Here is a 19,608-nt window from a genome sequence, read left to right as displayed (position 1 = left end):
GAGAAGATCCCCAGCCAAAATGAAAATAAACATCAAAAAGGTAATTGGTATTTCATGGTGCATAACACCCAGCTCACAATGATTACTGAAACTTGTCTAACACTGGACAGTAAGCAGAGTTACCACACATTTTAATATTATGATGATTTAAAATGGCTGAGAACATTAGTGGAACTCCATTCATATTTCAACACTGATAAATCATTTTGGACCAGGTCCACAAGTTGGGCTTACAGCCCCTTTGTGCCACTTGAGTGACTCAAAGGAGCCACAACCCAGGCACAAATGCCCAGCTGAGAACACCCCTGTTGGGCCCTGCCCTTTTATGCCTCCTCCCCTGGTGTAGGGGACAGGGAGAGGGGGCACCATTGGCACAACTTAAAGCAGCTTTAAATTGCATTCAGACTGGGCCTTGCTCTGAGAATCAGAGATCTAGAACCTAAACTCCCACCATCCCTCCCTGCACTGATCTGCTGTCAGCCCGAAAGAGGATCTAGCCTTCAGAATTCATACTGTGGTGTTAATCTACCATGCTATCTACCCTTTGTCATTATCATTGGAAAGCACTGAGGCAGAATTGAGAAAAGCAATAATATATCTATATGACTCCACTAAGGAAAAGGTGATTTACTGCAAGACAATCTTTAAGTGAGACTCATTACTCAGAGGAAACACATTGGAAGAAATATTTTTCCAAATACAAGTGTAGATGAAATGTAGTCAGAGTCGTCATTCAAAGTATTACAACTTGCCAACAAGCAAAACCACAGTAAATGGCTAATAAAAATGAATCTTTGTAAAGAGTAAAAAAAAAATTACATTATTGTATAGAGTAGTTATTTCTCAGACAATACTGTCAATTAATAGTGAAGTTTTACTTCCTGTCAGTTAAAAAGAACAAGAATTCTTCAAGCTAAAGAATGCAGACATACATCGTCTGTGAGAATCATAAAAAGATCAAATGTAATATTTTCTTTCAACCCAGACAACTGCCTTGAGATTTTCCATTCAGACAGCCTTGAAAACTGCCTCCAGCATTTGACAATTACTTCTGACAAATACCATTTGGCACTGAGTGATGTTTTAAGTGAAATAAAACAGTGAAGAAAACTTTACATGATGAAAGGATTTTTTTTTATTCTTAAGAAGTGACTGTAAGTTATATATTCACAAGATAAAGTTTATACTTCCTGTCAGTGACAAATTCCATGTGATATTCAGGGCTGAGGTAAAGTTTGTTTGACAGTAATAGGAAAGGAAGACAAAACTCATTCTCATGTCTTTTAAAGCAGCCAGAGTTTTCTTTTTTAGTTATAAACAAAGGGAGATCTGCAAATACCTCTGTTCTACATCATTCTTTACAATGTAAGTGGTCTAATGGAGAAAATTATTCCTTAAAATTAAAATGGTCAAAATGCATGTAGCGTGTACAGAGGATCTCTCTCTCACAGACTCTTGATGGTCATCCAAGTTGTAACCTGTAACAACTATAGAATATCGGCATTTGTTTTAAAATGTTTGTCACTCATGGGGACCCTTAAGGATAGGTTAAAAGTATTCAAGGAGCATAAACTGATGGGAAGTGGGTGTCACACTGTCTGGATTGGCTCACGACCATGAGTGCCTGCCTCAGGACAGACTGACTGTGTTCTACAATTAGGTTTCACCAACCCAGTAACAAATGTGAACTCCTGGATCACTGTAACAGTCTTACAATGGAGTCATAGACAGTACCCTTAGACTCTCCAGTATATCTTGCCACCCAGGCAAGCTGGCCTTAATGATAAATGGTCACTTACACCAAAAAATCACAAAATATTCAGGTTGTTTCCAGTCCCAAGAGACTAGTTACTAACCCCAGATCAGTTGGTACCCTCAATCTTACACCACAGACAATGCCTGTAGCCAATCCTGTAATAAACTATGTATTAACTAGGAAAAAGAAACAAGAGAGTTAAATACAGGTTAAAGCAAGCAAATATATACACACAAATGAGTTACCCTTTATGGTTCCTAAAGATGACAGAGATGTGATGATCTGTCAATTCAAGAGGTCTTTCAGGGCAGTCCCAGAGGATAAACCCTGGGGATCTTGGCCTCAGTTTAGCATTTCTGTCCCTGTGAGATGTTCAAACAGCAGAGATGGAAAATTTGTTTGTATCTTTGTTTTATTTCCTAGATTCAGCCTCCAAGTCCATAGGACAAGCTTCCTTGCACGTATCATTTCCAAGATGCAACAGGGCCATTCGCCAATCCTTTGTATTGCGACATTCCTTGATGGTCCATCTGATTTTGATAGTTTTTCTGGATGGCTGGGGAGAAACACTCTTCCCATCTGAGTTCACAAGTTTAGAGCAAACATTTTCAAAGTTATAAATCAAAAGTTACATATTTCTTTATAGCATGGAATACAAGCATTACAAATACGATTAATGCATGCAGCACAAATAGACACTCTATAAATAGAGTCTGATCACTAAATACATTCTTGTAAGACTAATACCTATTTTGAGCAAAACTAACACAAAAATAAACAGGTCTGGTCTCCAGCTATGAGTTTGTCAGTTCTTAGCTAATGCCTGCAGCCTTGGCGAGAGCTGGCACCTGGCCTGCTAGTGTCACAGTGGGTTTTCAGCATTTTGATTTTAACAATGATTAAAACAGCCAGGTATTAGAACTTTCTTTGGCATTTTGCAGACCAAAAGTTGCAGTGTTTGTGGCACTGCACTTCTCTCTATATCTAATGATATGGCTACACTTTGAGCTGGAGGTATAATTCCCAATTTGAGGAGACATACTTGTGCTAGCTCTGATTGAGGTAATGCACTAAAAATGGAATGTAGCTGCAGGTGACATGAGGCTGGCAGCCCCAAGTATGTACATGTCCAATCAGTGACAATGGAGCTACATCAGTGTAAATAAGAGGAGAATTCAGGACCCGAATCTGTGAAAAAGAAGAGTGGACAGTACTCAATTACACCAGGGCAACCTCATTAAGGGCATGTCTATACTACAAAATTATGGCAACCTCAGTCAGGTCGGCATACAGCCACTGCAATAATTAAATCACTTTCACGTGTCTACACTACACTTCTTGTGTCAGCAGTGCACATCCTAACTAGGAGTGCTTGTCCCAATTATATTGTCAGTGTAGGGCATTCTGGGATGCCTTCTGAAAGTCAATGTAAGCAACAGAGTCTACACTGACATTGTGTTGACCTAACTACATCGACATTGACTCTATGCCTCTCATGGAGGTGGAGTTATTATCATAGCAGGGCAGTTATGTTGGCAGGAGTGTAATGTTAGTATAGACACAGAATTAGGTCAACTTTTGCTGCACTGTGTTGAGCGAATTCTGTAGCATAGACTAGACCTCAGTCAATGGGATTGAACCAGAATAGCATCAGACCAGAATTCACCCAAGGTCTGTGTCCATGTCTTGGACTGGAGTTTCAGACATGCTCTAAATTTGGGGAGGCTACTACAAAAAAGATAGATAAAACATAAAAAGATGGAAGCATGACGAATAAGAGATAATGTTCCTTCAAAACATTTTGCTTCTGTTGTGTCCTAAATGCAGAGGACTAAAATGACAAGGTGGTTGAGGTGACAACTTCTATTGGTGGAAGAGACAAGCTTCTTCTGTGTACCTCGCACCCATGTTTCTTAGTATCCTGGAACCAAAATTGAAGCAGACTAGAATATAAGCTTTGTAACTTGATCCTAACAGCAACTAAACAAATGGATATTTTTCTTGACTATGGAAATCAAGTAACAGCCCACTGAAAAAATGATACTCTCCCCCTAATATTAAAATATAAAATACAGCAAATATAATTATTTCTTGATAGAATGTAGTTTCCTCTCTTTCTGCAGTACATTTGCATCATCTAGTGGACATCTACAGAAATTACACTAATTTCATGCAGTTTGATCAGTATTGTGTTTTTGAACACCTTTGTGTTTGTTCTGAACTTAGCACATTGTGTGGTTAGCAGAAACAATAAATGAGAAATTGTTTCACATTAATTCTTTGCTTACTGGTATATTATGACTAATGGCAAAGTAGAAACCTCTGGGCATTCCAGTCAAAATGAGAATGTTCTCTAATTCTGTGTCCTGTGCTGATTGGCTGTTCACTCTAACCCTCCCCTTCCCCTCTGCAGGTCTCTCCACCTCAGCCTCTCAACACCTGCCCCTTCTACTCTCTCCTTCCCTTCTTTCCATTTAGCTGATCCCCTCCAAACTAAATCCACCAACCTGTCTCCCTCCAAAAACTTATGGAAATAACTAACATATGCCATTTGCTGCCATCACACTGTTCACTCTGCTTGTGTGTTCTACCTCTTCCCCCACCATGACTATGTTGTCTATTTGCACAGTATTGCCTCAGTTTCCTTGTATTACCTCATCTGCTTGTATCTAGCTGTCAGCTCATGTTCTATATGCAGATTGTAAGGTCCTTGGGGTAGGGATGTCTCTTTGTTCTGTGTGTGCAGCATCTAGCACAATGGGGTCCTGGTCTGTGACTGGGGCTCCTAGGCGTTATGGCAATATATAATATAAATGAATAATAATAATACAGAACTTCATTGCAGTGTTTTAGACATCCTAAAGAATATTAAAATATAAAACTCAAGAGAATTATGTGATTTCTTTCCATTTCAGTGTGTGAATTAACATTGTATGAGTTTGGGTTTTAGATATAACTAAAACCAGTCACGAATGCCAAGATTCTCTTGGTTTCATGTTGAAATGATGAAACACTATGAATTCCACATGATTTTGCTGCAAAAATGAACACAAGGGTAGGTTTGCAAAGTGTTCAGCAAACTTAGTCTAGGTGTACTGTATAATTAAACAAACCAGGCAGCTGGTGCAGCAAACCTTTCCCAGCATTCTGTTTATCATCTTCATCTATAATTATAGATGCACTAAGTGCCTGCAACCACTTCAGATTAATTCCCAAGGACCGTCTTCAAAAAGATTTTATATTTGCAGGGAGCGTTCAACCTCAGAGGGGCAATGTATCCTTCATTTAAAGATTTCTTCCTTAGGGAGTGTCATTTTTTAAACATTTTCATCGTGTACGTAAAGTTTTAATTAACAGGGCTTGAGAGCTGATGCTATCTTATCTTGTTCTGAACAGTTAGATCTAAAAACATTAAGAAATTATGAATGATCTCTACCCTATCGCTAAAGAAATGTGAAAACCAGAAGCCACTCGCCAGAAGAGATCAAAGAAAATCCACAGGATGTTCACTTTAGAGTGAGTTTCTATTCTAAGTGACTCAGGGAAGATAGCATTGTAGGGTGCCATGTTTATAATTTTTCAGTGAATCCAGATTTCATTTGTTCAGCTCTCATATACACACGCACACACACACACAAACAAAAAAACCCACTTTTCCCCTGCTAAATGCCAGCAGCACACCTTAGGATCTGAGAGTCAAGCTGAGTTATTTCTTGCCTCAAGTATTGTCACCAGCCATGAAAATTTTGCTCCTGCTGCTGTTACACCTATGTAGTCCTATTGTCTTCTCTGTAGTTGCACAAGTATAACTGAAGGCAGAATGTAGCTCTGTATTTGGGACTCTAAGCCCTGGTCTACACTAGGACGTTAGGTCGAATTTAGCAGCGTTAAATCGATGTAAACCTGCACCCGTACACACAATGAAGCCCTTTATTTCGACTTAAAGGGCTCTTAAAATCGATTTCCTTACTCCACCCCTGACAAGTGGATTAGCGCTTAAATCGACGTTGCCGGCTCAAATTTGGGGTACTGTGGACACAATTCGATGGTATTGGCCTCCGGGAGCTATCCCAGAGTGCTCCATTATGACCGCTCTGGACAGCACTCTCAACTCAGATGCACTGGCCAGGTAGACAGGAAAAGAACCGCGAACTTTTGAATCTCATTTCCTGTTTGGCCAGCGTGGCAAGCTGCAGGTGACCATGCAGAGCTCATCAGCACAGGTGACCATGATGGAGTCCCAGAATCGCAAAAGAGCCCCAGCATGGACCGAACGGGAGGTACAGGATCTGATCGCTGTTTGGGGAGAGGAATCCGTGCTATCAGAACTCCGTTCCAGTTTTCGAAATGCCAAAACCTTTGTGAAAATCTCCCAGGGCATGAAGGACAGAGGCCATAACAGGGACCCGAAGCAGTGCCGCGTGAAACTGAAGGAGCTGAGGCAAGCCTACCAGAAAACCAGAGAGGCGAACAGCCGCTCTGGGTCAGAGCCCCAAACATGCCGCTTTTATGATGAGCTGCATGCCATTTTAGGGGGTTCAGCCACCACTACCCCAGCCGTGTTGTTTGACTCCTTCAATGGAGATGGAGGCAATACGGAAGCAGGTTTTGGGGACGAAGAAGATGATGATGACGAGGAGGTTGTAGATAGCTCACAGCAAGCAAGCGGAGAAACCGGTTTTCCCGACAGCCAGGAACTGTTTCTCACCCTAGACCTGGAGCCAGTACCCCCCGAACCCACCCAAGGCTGCCTCCTGGACCCAGCAGGCGGAGAAGGGACCTCTGGTGAGTGTACCTTTTAAAATACTATACATGGTTTAAAAGCAAGCATGTGAAAGGATTACTTTGCCCTGGCATTTGCGGTTCTCCTAGATGTAGTCCTAAAGCCTTTGCAAAAGGTTTCTGGGGAGGGCAGCCTTATTTCGTCCTTCATGGTAGGACACTTTACCACTCCAGGCCAGTAACACGTACTCGGGAATCATTGTAGAACAAAGCATTGCAGTGTATGTTTGCTGGCATTCAAACAACATCCGTTCTTTATCTCTCTGTGTTATCCTCAGGAGAGTGAGATATAATTCATGGTCACCTGGTTGAAATAGAGTGCTTTTCTTCAGGGGACACTCAGAGGAGCCCATTCCTGCTGGGCTGTTTGCCTGTGGCTAAACAGAAATGTTCCCCGCTGTTAGCCACAGGGAGGGGGGAAGGTTGAGGGGGTAGTCACGCGGTGGGAGGAGGCAAAATGCGACCTTGTAACGAAAGCACATGTGCTATGTATGTAATGTTAACAGCAAGATTTACAAGATTTAAATACCGCTGTCCCTTTTTTTTTCTCCACCAGCTGCATGTGTTTCAATGATCACAGGATCTTCTCCTTCCCAGAGGCTAGTGAAGCTTAGAAAGAAAAAAAAAACGCACTCGCGATGAAATGTTCTCCGAGCTCATGCTGTCCTCCCACACTGACAGAGCACAGACGAATGCGTGGAGGCAAATAATGTCAGAGTGCAGGAAAGCACAAAATGACCGGGAGGAGAGGTGGCGGGCTGAAGAGAGTAAGTGGCGGGCTGAAGACAGGGCTGAAGCTCAAATGTGGCGGCAGCGTGATGAGAGGAGGCAGGATTCAATGCTGAGGCTGCTGCAGGACCAAACCAGTATGCTCCAGTGTATGGTTGAGCTGCAGCAAAGGCAGCTGGAGCACAGACTGCCACTGCTGCCCCTCTGTAACCGACCGCCCTCCTCCCCAAGTTCCATAGCCTCCACACCCAGACGCCCAAGAACGCGGTGGGGGGGCCTCCGGCCAACCAGCCACTCCACCACAGAGGATTGCCCAAAAAAAAGAAGGCTGTCATTCAATAAATTTTAAAGTTGTAAACTTTTAAAGTGCTGTGCTTAAAGTGCTGTGTGGCATTTTCCTTCCCTCCTCCACCACCCCTCCTGGGCTACCTTGGTAGTCATCCCCCTATTTGTGTGATGAATGAATAAAGAATGCATGAATGTGAAGCAACAATGACTTTATTGCCTCTGCAAGCGGTGATTGAAGGGAGGAGGGGCGGGTGGTTAGCTTACAGGGAAGTAGAGTGAACCAAGGGGCGGGGGGTTTCATCAAGGAGAAACAAACAGAACTTTCACACCGTAGCCTGGCCAGTCATGAAACTGGTTTTCAAAGCTTCTCTGATGCGTACCGCACCCTCCTGTGCTCTTCTAACCGCCCTGGTGTCTGGCTGCACGTAACCAGCAGCCAGGCGATTTGCCTCAACCTCCCACCCCGCCATAAACGTCTCCCCCTTACTCTCACAGGTATTGTGGAGCACACAGCAAGCAGTAATAACAGTAAGAATATTGGTTTTGCTGAGGTCTAAGCGAGTCAGTAAACTGCGCCAGCGCGCCTTTAAACGTCCAAATGCACATTCTACCACCATTCTGCACTTGCTCAGCCTGTAGTTGAACAGCTCCTGACTACTGTCCAGGCTGCCTGTGTACGGCTTCATGAGCCATGGCATTAAGGGGTAGGCTGGGTCCCCAAGGATACATATAGGCATTTCAACATCCCCAACAGTTATTTTCTGCTCTGGGAATAAAGTCCCTTCCTGCAGCTTTTGAAACAGACCAGAGTTCCTGAAGATGCGAGCATCATGCACCTTTCCCGGCCATCCCACGTGGATGTTGGTGAAACGTCCCTTGTGATCCACCAGAGCTTGCAGCACTATCAAAAAGTACCCCTTGCGGTTTATGTACTCGGCGGCTTGGTGCTCCGGTGCCAAGATAGGGATATGGGGTCCGTCTATAGCCCCACCACAGTTAGGGAATCCCATTGCAGCAAAGCCATCCACTATGACCTGCACATTTCCCAGGGTCACTACCCTTGATATCAGCAGATCTTTGATTGCGTGGGCTACTTGCATCACAGCAGCCCCCACAGTAGATTTGCCCACTCCAAATTGATTCCCAACTGACCGGTAGCTGTCTGGCGTTGCAAGCTTCCACAGGGCTATCGCCACTCGCTTCTCAACTGTGAGGGCTGCTCTCATCTTGGTATTCATGCGCCTCAGGGCAGGGGAAAGCAAGTCACAAAGTTCCATGAAAGTGCCCTTACGCATGCGAAAGTTTCGCAGCCACTGGGAATCGTCCCAGACCTGCAACACTATGCGGTCCCACCAGTCTGTGCTTGTTTCCCGAGCCCAGAATCGGCGTTCCACAGCATGAACCAGCCCCATTAGCACCATGATGCATGCATTGGCAGGGCCCATGCTTTCAGAGAAATCTGTGTCCATGTCCTGATCACTCACGTGACCGCGCTGACGTCGCCTCCTCGCCCGGTATCGCTTTGCCAGGTTCTGGTGCTGCATATACTGCTGGATAATGCGTGTGGTGTTTAATGTGCTCCTAATTGCCAAAGTGAGCTGAGCGGCCTCCATGCTTGCCTTGGTATGGCGTCTGCACAGAAAAAAGGCGCGGAACGATTGTCTGCCGTTGCTCTGACAGAGGGAGGGGCGACTGACGACACGGCTTTCAGGGTTGGCTTCAGGGAGCTAAAATCAACAAAGTGGGTGTCTTTACATCAAGGAGTTCACGGAAGGAACTCAGGCAGGACTTCACGGAGGGTTCCAATAAGAAATGGTGCACCTAAGTTATCGTTCTTATTGGAACAAGGAAGTTAGCCTGGCCTCTGATTGATACATGGCTAGATTTACCTCGCTGCACCTTCTCTGTGAGTGACTGCAGTGTGACCTAGAGGAATGAGTCCCCTAGACAGGGGAGGAGGCAAATGAGTACAAAACAAATCTGGTCTATTTCTTGTTTTGACCTACTCCATCTATCTTTTACATCTTTGGCTGGCAGCAGACGGTGCAGAAGGACTGCATGCCATCCACATCTCATGGCTGCTCGGCAGAAGATGGTACAATACGACTACTAGCAATCCTCATCTCTTGCCTGCCTGGCAGAAGATGGTACAGTACGACTGCTAGCAGTCCGTATCGCCTGCCCGCTCACCATAAGACGGTTCAATAGGATTGACTGCAGGACTAAAGAGAATGACCTGGTCAAGTCACTCCAAATTTAGTCCCTGCGCCCATGTCTGCCCAGGCGCTCCTGATCGACCTCACAGAGGCGACCAGGAGCACCTCGGACATGACGATGACGGCTACCAGTCGTACTGTACCGTCTGCTGCCACAAGGCAAGGGGTTGCTGCTACTGTGTAGCAGTGCCGTACCGCGTCTGCCAGCACCCAGGAGACATAGGGTGACGGTTACCTGAGCGGGCTCCATGCTTGCAGTGGTATGGCGTCTGCACAGGTAACTCAGGAAAAAAGGCGAAAAATGATTGTCTGCCCTTGCTTTCACGGAGGGAGGGAGGGAACGGGGGCCTGATGATATGTACCCAGAACCACCCGCGACAATGTTTTAGCCCCATCAGGCATTGGGATCTCAACCCAGAATTCCAATGGGCAGCGGAGACTGCGGGAACTGTGGGATAGCTACCCACAGTGCAACGCTCCGGAAGTCGACTCTAGCCTCGGTACTGTGGAAGCGCTCCGCCGAGTTAATGCACTTAATGCATTTAGAGCATTTTCTGTGGGGACACACACACTCGAATATATAAAACCGATTTCTAAAAAACCGACTTCTATAAATTCGACCTTATTCCGTAGTGTAGACATACCCTAACAGTTCTGCTGCTGATGTGCAAGTCAGATCTGAATATAGCTTGCTTCCCCCATATCTATAGTGGTGCTGCATCACTGACAGGAGTAAAATGTAGTAAAAACCATAGTGGTGGTACTGAAGTTTGCAGATCTGCCTTGGACACCCACAGGGAGTAGATCTGTGGAATGAATGAGAATGGGCTATTTTTACAGTGTCTCTTTTCATAATAGAGCTACGTTTAAATGACAGACTGATTAAACTCTTTGAGCCAAATGTTAACTAACAGCAAGTTACTAAAACTAAGCTACTAAGATAACAAGAGTCCTTTTGAGCTTCTAGAATGAGAGCTAGAGAAGCTAAGAATGTACAAAAGTGGTTAGGTAAACCATCTTAGGATGCCTTAGCTCAGATGTATTTTACACCCTGATTCAGCAAACCACTTAAGCCCCATTGAAGTCTTACACATGTGCCTAAGACTGCAATTCAGCAAAGCTGATGTTGAAGCATACTACACAGGCACTGGTTGTGACTTCATACTTAAGGGTGGGGCAGGATTTTGCCTTTGACGTTAGTCTACTAATGTCAAACGGTAGTGTATTCCTGCAAGTCCAAGGCCACCTAGCATACCTAGAGAAATGGAAATAGCTCTAAGCAATCTCCCCCCCCCAAAAAAAATCTTAATTATAGCCCCATATCACCTCAAACTAATTTCTAAACCCCTCTCTTTCTAACTCTGTAAAACACTGCTATTAACTATTCAACATACACAAGGCCAGATCTTCAGCTGGTATACATTGGCCTAGTTCCATTAACTACACAGAAATATGCAGATTGATAGCAACTCAGGGTCACACCTACGTTCTCTAGGGATAATTTTATTAAATGAAACTAAGCGGAAAATCAGTTCCTGGCATTAGTCACAGCTAACGGCCTGAAGTCCTCAGGCCAGCTCCTCAGCACCGAAGTTCTCTTTGAACCGCCTCAGTGCTACAAAAAGGATCCACATGAGCTACTGAGAATTCCCCTGACCTAGGAGAATTTTCAGCTGGAGCAGAGTTAGCATAGCCAGCTTCACACCACCCCTTCTCAACACTCCGGGGACAGCGGTCACGTCAGAGCAGGCAAAAGCATGGCTGGAACTCGCAACACTCTGGCCCTTCCCCAGCTGCTGCAAGGGCCCCTAGGACATGTTACACGATGGTACAACCGAGAGTGTAAAATGCTGGGAGTGATTTGTAGAGACTCTTGCCACCACTTCAAAGAGATTAAGTTATTTTAGAAGTGTTTAATAGATGGGCTTTGCGGATGTAACTAAAAATGTATGTATGTATGTTCGTTCAGTTTTTTATTACCTTATTATTTGTATTACCGTAACATATATGAGCCCTAGTCATGGCCCAGGCTCCTATTAGGTATGCTAGGAGCTGTTCAAACACACAATAAAAATACAGCCTTATGTTATTTTTGTATAGTTCATTTTACGTATGACTAACATTATAGTAAGACTTCCTTACAAGATGCAGTGTGAGGCCATGAGCTGCTGTAACATAGCAAGCAAAGAGCAATTGGGTACCGTAAAAAGAGCAATAAAGTAGCAATCAGCCCCTTCCCAGAGTAGTCGTCTCTTCTATTCACATCATCTAGGCTTTTCATCCCATTTCAGTAATTATCTGACAAAAATAAAATTCTCTCTCCACCCATCTTTCCAAATGCCCAAGCGAACAGAAGAGTCTTGCAGCATGATGGAAAAGTTAATAAATTCAGGCATTGGTAGACCAAGGGTGGGTAGGGGGAAATTACAGAGGAGAGAGACCTGCTATGAGAAAGTCCTCCTGCTTAAAATGAAAGAACTCTAGCTCCGGTACCTCCGCTGATCTGAACTGTGGCAGTGTAACACTTAAGGTATGTCTACATGCTGCCATAAAAGTAGAGACACCGCACGCCCAGCTAGCACACATATAAACAGCAGTGTAAATGAGGAGGAACTGCTTAGGTGAGCAGAGTATCCTACACACTTGAACCACGTGGTATATACACCCAGCACAGGCTCTCTACACACCCACATCTATGCTTCTATTATTAACAGTTTCACGTCCCACTGCCCGAGCCTTTTCCCTCCACAGTGAGAGGCTCCGGCACCAAGGAGTCAATGATCTGGAAGTAAATAAATATAAAAAAAAAATCACTGCTGATAAAATTTGCACATGACACAAAAAGATTGGCATAATAATGAGGACAGGGCAGTCATTCAAAGTGATCTGGATTGCTTGGTAAAGCTGGCCCCATTCAGACAAAATGCATTTTAATCCAGACAAATACAAAGTTACTAGTAGGAATAGGGGGAGGATAGTACCTCTGTACACAGCATTAGTGAAACCGATACTAGAATTCTGCCCCTACAGTCCTGGTATCCAAAATTTAAAAACAATGTAGAAAATTTGGAGAGGGTGCAGAAAAGAGCTCCCTAAAATGATTCAAGGGCTGGAGAAAATGCCTCACAATGAGATACTTATAGAGCTCAATATCAAAAACATTGAGAGGTGACTTGATTACAGCGCACAAGTTCTTTCCTGGGGAGAAAAGACTGGGTACTAAAAGGGTCTTTAAACTAGAAGAGAAAGGCAGAGCAAGAACCAATGGCTTGAAGCAGAAGCCAGACAAATTCAAACTGGAAATAAGGCACAAATCTCTAGCAGTGACGGTGGTTAACCACTGGAACCATGAAAAGTGGTGGATTCTCCATCTTTACTGATTTCAAGTCAAGACTGGATGCCAAAGTGGAAGATAGGCTTTAGTCAAACAAGTTATTAGGCTCAATACAGGGGTAACTGGGTGAAATGTAGTGGCTCATGATATACAGTAGGTCAGACTAGATACTCTAAGTGTCCCTTTTTGCCTCTAACTCTGTAAGTCAGCCAGCTCCCCAGCTGTACAGGCCCTGTGCACATGACAGTTTTCAACCGACTTTGTAGCCATTTATCTATGTCCTTATACCAAGCCCATAGCCATGGAACCTAAGATATCCCCTTTCCTTCCCTCTTCAAGCTTTGCCCATCACCTGCACATATCTCCCTTGACCAAGACTTTATCCCACATTAGCTTTTCCAAAGCTACCAGGGTATTAGTAAATGGATGACATGCAGCAGATCCATACTAGAAAACACAAAAGTCAGAGACCAAGGGCCTGCAGGAAAGCACACAAAAAAGTAGTAAGATGCAAGATCATTCACACAGGTATGGTCCTAATGTCAATACTTACCCTAACCCTCCAACAATTATGATGTCCAGCCAGATTGATCAGGAAAGGCAAAAAGGGGACAGGCGAAGGAAGTTTCTCCATGTGACAATCAGGACTGACAGGCGAAGGAAGTTTCTCCATGTGACAATCAGGACTGGTGGAAAGTATCAGAGTGGATTTCCTGAATAGCCAACATGCAAACTGTTACAACATCACAGCTCAAAATAACTCAAGCACATCTGTTTGTTGTTCAGAAGAGGAGCAATAATCACATAGATTAGCAACAATCTGGAGGAGATTTTTAAAATGGAGGAGGGAAATCCAAACTTCTGCATGATGGCCACCACCCGAGCCTCCAGCATCAGTGTACTATACATGCATTTGGGTGGGCACTGGATGATTGTTTTTCAGTCATTCTGGGGCTGACTTGGCGGGGATGATTATATAAGGTCTGGAGCATAGGCCAAGTCCAGGGACCATAAATGAGATAGAAAAGGGTCAGCAGAGGATGACGCTGGCACACAAATAACATAGGGTGAGGCAAGTAGCTCTGCACTGCCCTCCCTTGTAAGCCACAAAAGTAGGGACATACCAGGGAGTAGCTGCTTGGCACTGTGGAGATTATGGACTGCAGCCCCTGGGACTGCTCTGATTATGCCAGAACCTGTTTTGGTCCCCACAGCAGCCCAGAATCCAGATGACACAAAGGTGACAAAGCTACTCTTGCCCCCTGCATTTTCTAGGCTGCGCCTCTCAGGAGAGGAGGCACAGAATATGGCCCTATGGCTGATGCCAACACCCATAAATGAAACTGGACAGCTTTTCCACCATAATTTTACATTATTCCTTGATGCTACTGGTCATCAAAAATGTTTGGGTCAAGCAGGCCTCTAGCTCCTGGTAAGTAAACGCCACTGTGTTGTGACAGTCATGGTCTGCTTTCTGAACAGGTCAAGTTATTGCAGTGTGCAAGTTGTACAGAATCGCTGCTGATGTTTGCAGGATTGTCAGATCTTCCAGGCGCAGTACTTCTACCAAAGCCAGCTGGTTTTCAAGGTTCACCTTGTCCTTTTTCATTTGGGAAATCTGAAGTGAATAAAAACCAAGAGGATATTTAAACTCAGTAATAAAAATAGATGTAGCCCATAAACAGACATTTACGACTAGTTAATTTGTGCCAGAGGTAAGTGACATCAAAATGCGTACTAGTTACATTTTATGACTTATCAAGAAAACAGAATTAGTGGCAAAATGAAAAAGCGTTCATTCAAAATCCACAACACAGACAGAAAACACAGACTAAACCCAACGTTAAGAAAATATCAGGTTCCTCATTAAGTAGCCCAGTGTTCATAGGAACATAGGAGTTGCCAGACTGGATGAGACCTAAGGTCCATCTAGTCCAGTATTCTGTTCGCACCGGTGGCCAGCACCGCAAGGTTCAGAAGAACCTTACAGACGGTAAGCAGATGTTCAGCAATCTGCCTCCTACAGTAGGTCAGAGATGGTAAGCCTAGTTATATTGTAGTCACCAATACTACTCAAGCTACTCATAATTTCCACCACAACTTCCATAACCACCCCGCATCCACTCAACGCTCTCTAGAACACTGCCACACCAGCATCTACTTTCTGGACACCACAATCAACTTCAATAATGGACTCGGCTAGTTACTTCATGAATTAGCTCCCTTGCTTGAGTTAAGACAAAGTCAAGAATAGCCTCTAGAACTAGCTTTTGTTAGAAGCAAACTCTTAACGGGTCAAAGTTTTGACACAAGTACTCAACACTGTCCCATTGTGCCTTTTGAACAGTTTATATCTGAACTTATAGAACTGAAATCTCCACTGTCATCATTTCATTATACTTGTCTGCCTCGGATTTCTCTCAACATTGTGTATTCAGTTTCCTTTTCCTGATCCAGAGGACAATAGCATAGCCCTACTAATACATTTACATTCTTACAATTTGGAATTTGTATCCATATAGATTCAACTATGTAGTCCTCTCCTCTCTTAATTTTTTCTAGCTATGTTCAATGGAATCCTTTATATACAGCGCTATTCCCCCACTTCTTCAGTCTAGTCTGTCTTTCCTGCATAGATTGTAACCATATCCGATTGGTTTTTAATCATTCCACCACATTTCTATAATGCCTACTACATCAAGGTCCTCTTCCACTGCCAGGCACTCTAGTTCACTCTTTTTGTTTTTAAAATTATTGCATCCCCTCTGTACAGGTTCCCACTTCCCAAAAATGTTCCCCAGAAACTAAGATGAAACCCCTCTTCTATGCACCATATTCTCAACCCCACACGGATACTGGAAGGACTTCAGGGAATGCTCCCCTCCCCCAGATCTGGACCTAAGCCTTCTACCTAGCAGTCTAAATTTAGCTTCCTGGACTTCTCTCCTACAGCTCCCAATGTCATTGGTATCAACATGTACCACCATCATAGGCTCCTCCCCAGCATTCACCAGAAGTCCATCTAGGGTCTTGTAATATCCACCACCTTTGCAACGGGCAGGCAAGTCACTACACTGTTCTCTCAGTAACGACATACCTAGCTGTCTATTCCTGATGATCTAATCCCATGCCGCTGCCTGTAATTCCATCCCCTGACACAACCTCTTTGGTGTCTGAGGAATTGTTCATCTCCATTATCGCAGTGGGAAGGAAATCCCATCTAAGAAGGTGTATCCTTCCATTTCAGCTAGGTGCACTTCCATCATAAGATTGGCTTCCTCAACTGGAAGACCAGGGAAGTCAGCTCTGAGGTGGGCTTGCTCTACAATGTCCCTATATGCCACATCTATAAACGATTCTGTCTCTGCTCCTCCAGTTCAGGCCTAAATAAGCTGTACCTAGGCTCTGAGGGCCATGAGCTGCTTGAACTGTGTGCATACATGTTTTCTTTGCTGAGGATGTATTTTTATAACATTCTTAACAGAGGTGCATTTTGTTCTCAGGGAAATAGTAATTTAATTTTACTGTAGGCAATTATATATGGCACATTGGTCTATAGTAGAGTCGACACTGAGTAGGTGTTTTGATCTGTTGTATTTTTAAATGACATTTATATTAACAAGAGCTCAAAAGCAGCTTTGTCCACAGGACATTGGTAGCGCAAGACGCCCTTTCATACATTTGCCCAGTCTAGCCACAGGGTGACAGTTCGGTCATTTCTTTCTGTGTGTTGTGAGGCCCTAAGCAACGCTGAGGAAGTGCGCACATGAGATGCATGAATGAGTCTGGGCACTGACAATGTTATCTGTCAAAGGGCAATGGGCTACCAGTCATATCCAGGGAAATGACTGGGCCTTAACTGCCTGAGAACCTCTGTGACCCACTGACTGTTAACCCAGATAAGGTTTTTGGGGGAAGTACGTGGACTCGCAGTTTAAGATAGATGTGGTGATAAAACTGCTTGCAGGAAGGAAGGCCCCAAAAGTGAACCAAAGGTTAAGCCTGACCACCCTCAACAAGGATTGGACAACGCACTAGTCGGGGTCACCAGTGTGGTTAAATGTTGGGCTGCATATGTGTGTGTTTTCTGTGTGTTGCCCCAGCTCTGTGCAGACAGCTGGCACAGCAGACCTCGAGCGAACTGCCCAATGACCACAAGATCTGTTAGGGTCCAAAAGCACCAGGCCAGATTTATTGTCTACAAAGCTCGGTACTAGTATCCCGCAGACTCTACCGGACCACGGATACACATATGCCCGTAACAATGGACCAGCTCAGTGAACGGTGGGACTTTCTGTTCCTCCCTAGGCCAAAGATATTCCCTCTGAGATACATCTTTATACCCTGATACAAACAAGTTATTACTGTCCCATAGTTAGTTACTGCCCCCTGACGTGGCTAGTTATCACCCATCACCTTGTATATGTTAATTCAATCAAAACATCTCTATTACGTACTGTCATCCTGACCTTATCTTTTAGGATGCGTTGCTGTTATTCTTAGGGGATGTTTTTGTACCATCCTTGATATGGGAATGTTCTGGTACCACTTAATATCGGGATGTGTTTGTGTGAGTAGTCTGGGCTTAGCACTTCTTAGAAACGTGTATTTTTTGCAATACTAGCCCTGTTCTTGCCAGATGCTGTAAGCAGGTCCCGCCCCATACCAGGCCTCTAATACAAGAGCTTTTTTGTCTCAAGCTCTCTTCCTACTACAAGAGATATGGAACCTGTGATCTCTCATTTGCTTGGAAAAATCTCTGGGCGGTACTGGGAGAATTACCAACTCTTATTACAACCTTAAAAAGCTAAGCGTGCTGCTTCATGTGTCACCACAAAGACAGCCAGATGGCTGATACCCTACTTTTCCTGGGCCAGTCCCCAGGAAAGAGGAGAGAGATTCTCTTAGACCAGCCAGCTGACCAGAGGATGACACATATTAGCATAAGATATCATAGAATCATAGAATATCAGGGTTGGAAGGGACCTTAGGAGGTCATCTAGTCCAACCCCCTGCTCAAAGCAGGACCAATCCCCAATCTGAGCCAAAAGACATCATCTGGTTCCCCAAACTGCAGTTCCCGACTGACTCTGAGGCTCCACGGGACTAAGCAAGCCGAAGAGTAGATCCTTTAAGTATTTTTCTCTTTTGAATTCTTTTCTAAGATAACTGCGGGGATGCCTGCAACTAATAGACTTTTCCTAACCATTTGTTTGGGAGGAGGTAGTAGTAACAGTAGAATCACATACTGGTTAATCCATATAAGAAAACAATAACTGGACTCAGACTAACCTAAATTCTTAGCAAATCCTACCCTAGATCGAAAGGGGTCATCCTGTGTCTGTAGAGGTGTTAGCACAAACCGCTCTGCTGGAGAGAGGAATCTTGAACTCCTGATTCCAGTGTACTGAAGGTAGAGAGGTGGGAATGGGGGTGGGAAGGGGCACAGACACGTCCCCGCGACAGTGGCACGGCACCGCAGCTGTACCACCATACCGTAGCCACTTCCTGCAGCAACAGGAGGGTTTTTTCTGCGGATTAGGTAACCATCCTCTCCAAGAAGCGGTAGCTAGCTCAACAGAATTCTTCCATTGGCCTAGCCACATGTATATCAGAGATTAGGTTGACCAAATTACGTGGCTCAAGATGCAAACATTTTTCACAGCCCTGAGTGACATCAATCTAAATTTTAAGTGTAGACCAGTCCTGAATAAGCCATTCAATGACAGGCTCTCCAAAAGGATGTATCAATACCTGTAGGGCTAAGGAGGAGCTGGGGAAAGGGGAACGGCGGGGGGGGGGGGGGTGAAAGGATTCACTCTGTTATATTGGTTTCATGATTTGACTACAGATCATGTTCCTACAATGATCTGATCAGTTAAACATAAGAACGGCCATACTGGGGGAGACCAATGGTCCTGCTAGCCTGCCATCCTGTCTTCAGAGGGAATGAACAGAACGGGGCAATCATCGAGTGATGCATCCCGTTGTTCAATCCCAGCTTCTGCCAGCCAGAGCATGGAGTTGCATCCCTGACTATCCTGACTAATAGCCATTGATGCACCTGTCCTCCATGAATTTATCTAGTTCTTTTTTTAATCCAGTTATAATTTTGGCCTCCACAACATCCCCGACAAAGAGTTCCACAGGTTGACAGTGCGTTGTGTGAAGAAATACTTCCTTATGTTTGTTTTAAACCTGCTGCCTGTTAATTTCATTGTGTGACCCTGGTTCTTGTGTTATGTGAAGGATTAAGTAACACTTCCTTATTCACTTTCTCCACACAACTCATAATTTTATAGAGCTCTCCCATATCCCCCCCTTAGTCATCTCTTTTCCAAGCTGAACAGTCCCTGTCTTTTTTTTCTTTTTTTGGGGGGGGGCTCTGATTCTCAATCTATTTTCTTGTCAAGTTATTGATGTCAATTTACGCTATTGTTAATCCCTTAATTAATTCATCTGATCTCCAGTGTAACCTCAATTTTATTATCGCATTGTTTTAG

General features: G+C 44.2%; 2 protein-coding genes across 16 annotated transcripts in view; one reads left to right on the top strand and one right to left on the bottom strand.

Moving 5' to 3' along the window:
• Positions 1 to 1,154: 1,154 nt before the first annotated feature.
• SETD4 (SET domain containing 4) overlaps positions 1,155 to 19,608 on the bottom strand; it is a 78,144-nt gene continuing 59,690 nt past the window's right edge. For 8 of the 15 annotated variants that reach the window (XR_012160991.1, XR_012160974.1, XR_012160982.1 and 5 more), the window contains 2 exons: positions 13,659 to 14,723; positions 10,616 to 12,553 (listed from right to left, as the gene is read on the bottom strand). Coding sequence is in view for 2 of the 15 variants with exons in the window: in XM_073361265.1 (XP_073217366.1) it covers positions 14,589 to 14,723 (135 nt within the window). In the remaining 13 variants the exon portion in view is untranslated. Of the gene's footprint in view, positions 3,678 to 3,703; positions 4,542 to 9,117; positions 9,283 to 10,050; positions 10,578 to 10,615; positions 14,724 to 19,608 lie in introns of those variants that run through there. The other 7 variants (XR_012160979.1, XR_012160977.1, XR_012160980.1 and 4 more) reach the window with 7 other exon arrangements.
• On the top strand, positions 5,959 to 7,634 carry LOC140905394 (myb/SANT-like DNA-binding domain-containing protein 7). Its single transcript, XM_073328691.1, has 2 exons — positions 5,959 to 6,541; positions 7,095 to 7,634. The coding sequence occupies exons 1-2, from the start codon at positions 5,959 to 5,961 to the stop codon at positions 7,178 to 7,180; spliced, it is 669 nt and encodes a 222-aa protein (XP_073184792.1). The 3' UTR covers positions 7,181 to 7,634.

This window comes from Lepidochelys kempii, chromosome 1, assembly GCF_965140265.1.
Source record: "Lepidochelys kempii isolate rLepKem1 chromosome 1, rLepKem1.hap2, whole genome shotgun sequence".
NCBI classification, from domain to species: Eukaryota; Metazoa; Chordata; order Testudines; family Cheloniidae; genus Lepidochelys; species Lepidochelys kempii.
Note: the sequence above shows the minus strand (reverse complement) of the source record. Positions and strands in the feature narration are given on the sequence as shown.

Bases quoted from the DNA above. Each gene is read 5' to 3' on its own strand.
- LOC140905394 (XM_073328691.1), top strand. From the start codon at position 5,959: ATGCAGAGCTCATCAGCACAGGTGACCATGATGGAGTCCCAGAATCGC. The intron at 6,542-7,094 runs GTGAGTGTACCT...TTTCTCCACCAG, and splicing joins AGGCGGAGAAGGGACCTCTG to CTGCATGTGTTTCAATGATC.